Here is an 8,584-nt window from a genome sequence, read left to right on the forward strand (position 1 = left end):
GCAGGGGCGGTGAGAGGATTCACCAGAGACAGAGTGGGGAGCAGAACAGGCTGACTGACAAAGTACACTGCTGAGAGGAGCAGCGGGTGGTTCAGAAGAGGTCTGCCGCGCTATGGTGGTCACCTCCAGAACAGGGATTGAACTCGTGCTGAAATGGCTTTACCTTCTTAATGCTGTGCTTTAACCCACTGCGCAACCAGAGAGGGCCTTAAATCTGATATTTTTTAAAAGCACTATTAACTTATATCCACACACACACAAAAAAAAACACGTTTCTCATAATGCAAAACTTGCATGCAACCTAGGTGTTCTTTAGTAGGTACATGAGTAATAAGTTGTGGCACATCTATACTATGAAATTTATTCACCACTAAAGAGAAATAAGATATTAAGTCATGAAAATACATGAAGAAAATTTACATGCATGTTACTATTAAGTAAAAGAAGCCAGTCTGAAAAGGACATGGACTCTCAGTCAATGCTGTAGCCACAAAATCTTATACAGGGTCACACACTCAGGAGCTAGCTAAAATGCAGATGAGCTTGTGGCACCTCCTTTCCTGTATCCTGTATGTTTTTTTCCTCCACTAGTACCAGACCAGTGAGCCAAGTTTAAAAATGCAACAAATTCAAGATTTTTTAAAGAATTGTCTAAAAATATTTTCAAGGAGAAAAGAATGAAGCTAACCTGTGCCAAACACGCAGATATTTCATAGCAGAGGAGGGCTGGGAAGGACCTTTCATGTGGGAAACAGCATGAACAGAAGCAAAAAGAACTCTGGCATCATCTGTAGACATGGGGAAAAATTCTGTTAGGATGGGAGTTCTTGGAAAATAGCTGAGAGCAAGGTGAGGCTGCGTATGGAGAGTTGTGCTAGCCAAGACGGGAAGGACAAATGTTCATAGAATAGAATACTGAGGAGAAAGCCACTTTTTTGTAATGCTTTTGTGTCGCCTTCTCTCCCCTCTCTTCATGACAGTTTCTTCTGGGAGCGCACAGGATGTCAAGTGCTCGCTGGGCTATTTCCCCTGTGGGAACAGCACCAAGTGCTTACCCCAGTTTCTTCACTGTAATGGTGTGGACGACTGTGGGAATCAGGCGGATGAGGATAACTGCGGTGAGTGAAGCCCTGTGGTCGCAGCCAGAACCAGGGACAAAGGGCCAAGTCCCCAGAACAAGAAAGAGAAAGGGGAAAGTAAAAGTTGAAATACAAAATACAGTGTTACTTAAGGAAATCTTACATTTATTTTCTCAGCTCAAAGTATCTAAGTAATTATATCACAGTAGGATTTCAGGAGAGAGTAGTGATTGTATAACTAATAATTAAAGTACAACACTTAAGGAAATGATCTTTAAAAGTATACAAGTGTCTCAGGATTCATGCTAGATTATTCGCCAGTGTTCTTTACCTATACGCTGAGCTGTAAGGATCATGTCTGGGTTTCCTTCCCCTCCAGAACAGCATTGTTCCAACCAGCGTTATTTTTGCTTTAGGTCCCAGGGCAAATGCTTACAAGCCTAGTGAGAGCTGGTTGTTAGTCTCTGTACTTTCTCCTTGGCTTTCTCTGCTCACTGTTCTGCAGAAGAGCCACTGGAGCAGACTCAGAGTTTCTGGATCATTGGGTTGAGGTACTGCATGTAAGATTACCCCTTCTGGAAAAGTTCCACACTTAGTGGAACTTCTCTGTGATGCTTCGTTGCCCCCACTATGTGGTTTTGTGGTTTCTTCCTTGACCGACAATCTCTCCTATATCTCTGGATGCTGTCTTTTTGTCCTTTGTTATGGATGCTTTGTTGTCTTGGTTTCAGGTTTCTGTTTAATTGAGTCTATATTTAGGCTGAGATTTGTTGATTTGAAAGAAGGTAAGCATAAGTTCTCCCTATTCCACCATCTTGACCCTTTTAAAAATTGTTTTATTCACTATTGACAAAATTTGGAAACCTCCAAATCCATTTTTAGAAACAAAAAACATAGTTCACATGAATATAATATGGTAAGAAGAGCTTACCATATTAAGCTCTTCTTGATCTCTTATGTCAAAAATCACATGAATTTCAGCTACACAAATGGATCTCCAAATCTAATTATGTACCAAACTCATTAGCATCATCCACAGTTGTTATAAATGCAGGCTTCCAGGGCCCCATTTCACAACTACCTAATCAAAAGCTCTTCCAGCAGCTTAGCAATATTTCCATAAGCTTGTCACATCATTCTGGTGCTCATTAGATTTTGAGAACCACTGATCTAAACCAAATGAGCAGAAGATCAGAAATGCATGCAAGGTGGTTAGTGGAAATAAACTAGAATCAAGCTTTCAATATGCTATGCAAGCATTCCAACATTCTAGCAAACTGTATTATTATCAATTAACCTTAGATGTTTACTTTCTATAATTATATATAACTACAGGTTGCTGTCATCTAGAAATACAAAAAAAAAAAAACAAATTTGAACTCACTCAAAATCTCAAAGATGGTCAGCTGGCTTGCTGCTATCCTTACATGAGTAGGTAAGATCTCCCCAGGAAGTAGGACAGAACTTCAGTCCCATCTTTAAGTTTAGGTAGTAAAAATTATGAGAGATAGTTATTTCTTTTTATTTCTCATTGCTTTAGTTTCCTTCACTAGCTCTGGGTTTTTCCTTTCGTTTTATAGTAGCTGGATAATTTATGCTCCCCAGACTGTTCATTTTTCAGAAATGCTTATTTAAATTCTGTTCAATACTAATTAAATTAAAGAAAATTGGTTCTTTCAGAATATGTAAACTTTGTGTATTTGAATAAGTAGCGATCACATAAGCTATAATACCTTAACATGTAAGTAAAGAAAAATCCCACAGCTAAAAATCACTTTTAGAGTGATCACTTATAATTTCATAGTATATTAGTATAATAAAATATTAAAAAATGGAAAGTTTTTCTTTAATTAGATGGATCCTAAAACATAGCTCCCAAAACCTCCCCTTTATTCTATTAACCTATTTAGACATTGACACCAATAATAATTAGTGAAGAAATAAGTCAAATGGACATAATGATAATAAAATTTAGTACTCTTACTTAGATATTAAGTACTGGCTTTTCTTAGAAAACCTATAATTTCTGGGCCCTCCCTGGTGGCACAACGGGTTAGGATACAGCACTGCAAGCCATCCGCCACTGCTTCAGTGCAAATTCGATACCCAGCCCTGGAGGTGACCCACATGGTGCAGCAGACCTCCCCTGACTCGCCCGCTGCTTCTCCCAGCAGTACTTCATTGATCTGCCTGTTCTGCTCCCTGCTCTGTCTCTGGTGAAGCCTCTCACTGCCCCTGAGCCTCTGGCCTGTACCCCAGTTCTATATGCATAAATTAATAAATTTTTTAAAAAACATAATTTCTTTCTAACAGAACACTTTAACACATGCTAAAAAAAATTCAACACTTAAAGCATAAGACATCATACCACTGGACTTTTTTCATAGGAATAATGTTTTAAAAAAGCAATAAACAGAGTTTTTCAGTTGAATTCATAAGAATCCCTTTCTTTATAAAATATTTGTGCAACATAGAAGTTGTATACATGCCTAGATTACATATATTAAATATGATTGTACTGCTACAATAACTTTGATCCTTGCTAATAAACTTTAATATGGAAAAGTACAGATATTTTTCCCTAAGTATGTCATTTGATATAATTCCCACATATTTTGGCTTATATCACTAACCCATTTTTCATCTCTATTAAACCTGCTCTGAGGTAATCAAATAATCAAACAGCAAAAGTCCAAAAAGTTTTAAATGTTATTAGAGAAATGTTTGGCATGACAGTAACCAAAAAGGGCAGGACTGGGCACCGTTTTAGCTAACATGTTCAAGCTCTAGGGAGAATACATCTGGGTAAATACTAAGAGAACCTAATTACAGAATGTTGAGGGCTCCCATTCCATATTCATCTATGTTCACTTTAAACTGAGTCCTAACACGGAGGAATAAAATATTAAAGTAGCATCAAATTGTCATGCTGTGGCATTCACTATTATCTAGTTTTTTACTTAACAGGAACTCTTTGCCATTCCAGATTAAAATTTGCTAGCATCCCTCCTCCTGTGTTATAAACAGATGCCTGGACAAAGAGGACTCCGCTCCTGTTATACAAACCCAACTTCATCCTCTGTTAGCTGCAGATTGAACTACTCTACCCCAAAAAAAACAAGTTTCAATGCCTCGCCTCGAGCAAGTCTTTTTTTTTTTTTTTAAACATCCTTACCCCCTCTGCATTTTAGCACTCTTGTCTGTGGAAAAGGGATAAGACATTTTTCACTCTGATTCTATATTGGTATTTCTATAATCCAAAGGGGAAGTGAAAACACTTCCTAATATGCTCTGACTGGAATAGTGTATATTAGTAGCCACTAAAGATTTATGTCCAAGGTACTTTGGTGGTGGGAGTGGTGGAGTGATATACAGCTAAGGAGGTGTGAGCCTGTACCCCTAAATCACATACAGTGCTGTATCCGTAAAAAAAAAAAAAAAACTTTTTTTTTTAAATGTTTGTCTATCTTGAACCTCAGGATGTGACTTTATTTGGTGTCTTTGCAGATGCAATGAAGGTGATAATTAAGATCAGATCATACACCAAGAAAATAATAAGAATAATGAACAGTCATATACCAGAGACATTTTGTGGGGGTGGAGTGGGGAATTGGATCAAACGGGGGGGGGGGAGTGCATAGGACTATGGTGATGGCACATGGATGACTGGGTGATGGGAAACCCACAGGGATTACAATTGAGATGAAAAAAAAAATGTACAAAATGATGTAAAAGTAACTATTATATTTATTTTTAAAAAATAATGAGAAAAAAAAAGATCAGATCATACATATTAGGGTGGGCTGTAAACATCCAATGAGTATGTCCTTGTAAGAGAAAATAATACACAGAGACACTGACAGAGACCACAAAGACCACAAGACAGAAACAGAAATTAGACTGATGCTGTCACCAGCTCAGGAATTCCAGGAACCAATGGAAGCTGAAAAAAAGCAAGGAAGGTTCCTCTCCAGAACTCTCAGAAGGAGTGTGACCCTTCCAACTTTGAGTTCAGGTTCTAACCTACAGAGCGCTAAGGAAATAATCTCTGGTTATAAGGCACCAGCTCTGTGGTAATTTGTTCTAGCAGTGCAAGAAAACAGATACAGATAGGGACAGGGAACAGAATCCTAAAGTTACATGAAGACCAACATAAAGTCCTGGTCCAGAATAAAAAAAACAGTTTGGAGCATCTGGTATTAGTGAATTCTAGACACCGTTTCCAATGAGACGTATGATGTCTGTTTTCTGCTCACACACAGGGCTGGGTTTTCCAGACTAAACTGGAACTTCATGCTTTTTACCATGTCTTTCTTGAATTCAACTTTACTAGCTCTTCCCAAAGCACAAAAAGTTGAAAAACAAATAATAGTAATAGAAAGTCAGGTTTGTCACCAGAGTAAAAATTGTTCTCTGCTCATGACAGTTTCTTTGAAAGGTCCTTGAACATAACATTTTTATTTCAACTCTTTCCAAATTTTATCCTTTTCTTTTTCCCACCTCTTTTAGTTGCCTATTTCGATCACTCTCTTTGGGTCCCCCCCCCACCAAGATATGTTCGATTTGAAAGCAATCTTGTGTTCTACGTAGTCTGTGTATGGCTGTTTGTGACACTTCCTTTTTTACCGTCCTAGGAATATTTTGTTTTCCCAATGAAAGTTATGAGAGTATAATGAATAACATCTACTGTTTGTTTGAGTACTTCACTGTACTAACCCTTTCTATATATATTCTACATTTATTTCACTGTCATAGGTCATCATTCTGTCACCTCCTGCCCATCTTTTGCCCTGTCCCATCAGTATCCTCTCCTACCTGCAGCCAAGAGAGTCTGGGACTCACAGGAAATATCTGGCAGCCCCTCAGCCAGACTGAGACCCTGGAGAACTTTCATGATGGTATTTAGATCCTTCTGCTTAGAACCTATGGCCATTTTTATTCTCCAGCTCCCATGCAAATCAGGATATGCAATAATTCTGAGAGGCATACCACCTCTGTGGGTTTTACTTAGCAAGAAATCTGTCACACCCCATCCTCAGAGTTCAGAAGCCAGCTGGGAAATGTATGATTTAGCACAGTTTCAGCTTGGGGAGGTGGAAGGAAAGAAGACCCTTCTACATGCCTCTAGTCCAAGACTCTTGACCAGCCAGGGAAAAGCAAAGTATGGCGTTTTTGTTGTCCTTTCCCCAAATCACTGTTTAATACCAAGCTGAAGCCTTTGAAAATCAATTGCTAAGAATTTCACTTCTTTATAATATACAAATTTCTATGTTGTTTGTACCCAAAGGCAATGACAGTTGGAAATTCTAGCATCTTACTTCAGAAAAAAGGAGCGAAGAATGCAAGGTATTGAAGAGAAAAAAACTTTGTTAATAACCTTGAACGTTTTCTTGTCATTGTTAAGGCACCTACTAAACTAGGAGAATCAGCTAAACACTGTTTACTTTTGGGTGTGATGGTAATGAAATGTATTTTTAATACATTTAATAGGATTATAAGAATGTTTGAAGTATATTCAAAGGTTCTAATTTTTAATACAGATTTTTATAAAACTGTCAGGCTAATGTTAATAATGACAGTTTGATATAGAAATTTGCCTTCTCATTCTAGAATATTACATTAAACTTGATGACTTGTCCTTTTTAAGGTTAAACACACAGGCAGAGAAGTGACATGGGTCATAAATAAGTGTATTTTACACAATCATGTATTGTATGCTCAAAAATGACTGGTTTTCTATTTATTCTTCTCAAAATAACATAGGTAGTACGTAAGTAGCTGAGCCCTTGGCATTTCTATAAATAACAGACAAAAATGTGTGAGTCTTTAACCTCAAATACATTTCTCTGTGTTTATCCAACAATGCTTAAGCAATGTTTGGTTAACTCCTCAAAGACTTTCTTCTCAGAACATTTCCTACTAGCTAGGACACATTTGGCAGTTTCTTGGTGTCTCAATTTCCCTTAAAAATAAGCTCAGGATAATGTCATCCTCTTCATTTCACCAAAGAATTGCTACCACAGGAACAAAGAGCTCAGAAAGAAGAGTGAATTCTGTCCTCTCAACTGTTATTAAAATTTGTGGAGGCCCCATTTTAACTATAAGTGCTTTAGTATTCAGTGAAGTGTACACACACACACACCTATACATACATACATATATACACAAATATATGTATAATACATAGATTAAAATTACTTCCTACCATACTCTCATAAGGAGAAAAAAGACATACCTGACTAAGATAGCATGAAGCAGATTATAAAAATATAGTAAACCAGAAGCAAAGTGCCGTTTAATTAACAATCACTTGCATTGTGTTTTCTACTACTTAATTGTTACAAGTTTGCAATTTTGCTAAAGAAAACAGATATGCTTCCCCTTATAAACAGGACTGTTCTATTCTTAAATCTAACCATCCTCCATTTCAAGCGGAGATCTCTAGCTGATTGGAGCAAATCTTACACTGTGGCTTTTCCAAAACTTGCTCTAAGACTCATCTCAGATTCCATCAAAAAATCAAAATAAATAAAAATCTCCAGTGTAGAGCTTGAAAACCACTTGTAAACGCTTGTAAAGCGTTCCAGGTCCAACTTTATTTTAGCCTAAAACAGACTAGGTTTTCCCAAATATCTCTGAGACAGAGCTCCTTCAATTCATTCATGCACTCAAACTGACAAATATTTATTGACTGCATGCAGAATGAACCAAATTTTTCTTGATTTATGTCATGAATTTTTTTTTAAAGATTTATTTATTTATTCATATGGAACTGGGGTACAGGCCAGAGATGTGGATGGAGAGAGGGTTCACCAGAGACAGAGTGGGGAGCAGAATAGGCAGATCGACAAAGTACACTGCTGAGGGGAACAGCGGGCGGGTTAGGAGAGGTCTGCCTCACCATGTGGATCTCCTCCGGGGCAGGCGGGAATAGAACTCATGCGGAAGTGGCTTTAGCTTCTTAGTGCTGTGCTTTAACCCGCTGCGCCACCAGGGAGGGTCTATGTCATGAATTTTTATTCACAGCATCATTATATCATTTTAGCTTGAAAATCTCTCTTTTTAAGTATATGTGTGTGTGTGTATAGATAGATAGATATACATATAGATATCTATCTATCTATCTATCTATATATGTATACATATTCTTTTAACCACTTGTTCATACAATCCAATACATATTGGCAACTCTATCCCCCTACATAAGTGCCTCTTAGTACAGTGCTCTTTACTCTAAAAAAAAACCTCAAGAAAAATCAGAGAATCCAATTTCAGTGAGACTTGGGGCTGGAAGCTAATGCCTGAAACTAACACAGTAAGAGAAAAAAAAATGGCTTTTAAAAATTCAGTGGAATCATTATTAAAATATGAAAAAAAAGGCCCTCCCTGGTGGCGCAGCGGGTTAAAGCACTGCACTAAGAAGCCAAAGCCACTTCCTCATGAGTTCGATCCCTGCCTGCCCCGGAGGTGACCACATGGCGTGGCAGACCTCTCCTGACCCGCCC

The 8,584-nt window shown here is 37.8% G+C and overlaps 1 protein-coding gene across 1 annotated transcript in view; it reads left to right on the forward strand.

Moving 5' to 3' along the window:
* The window catches only part of RXFP1 (relaxin/insulin-like family peptide receptor 1), a 54,601-nt gene that overhangs the window by 6,867 nt on the left and 39,150 nt on the right, over window positions 1-8,584 (forward strand). Inside the window, exon 2 of the mRNA XM_012726761.1 lies at window positions 981-1,118. Coding sequence (XP_012582215.1) covers window positions 981-1,118 — 138 coding nt within the window. The remainder of the gene's footprint in view (window positions 1-980; window positions 1,119-8,584) is intronic.

This window comes from Condylura cristata, unplaced genomic scaffold, assembly GCF_000260355.1.
Source record: "Condylura cristata isolate star-nosed mole 26May11 unplaced genomic scaffold, ConCri1.0 scaffold00018, whole genome shotgun sequence".
NCBI lineage: Eukaryota > Metazoa > Chordata > Mammalia > Eulipotyphla > Talpidae > Condylura > Condylura cristata.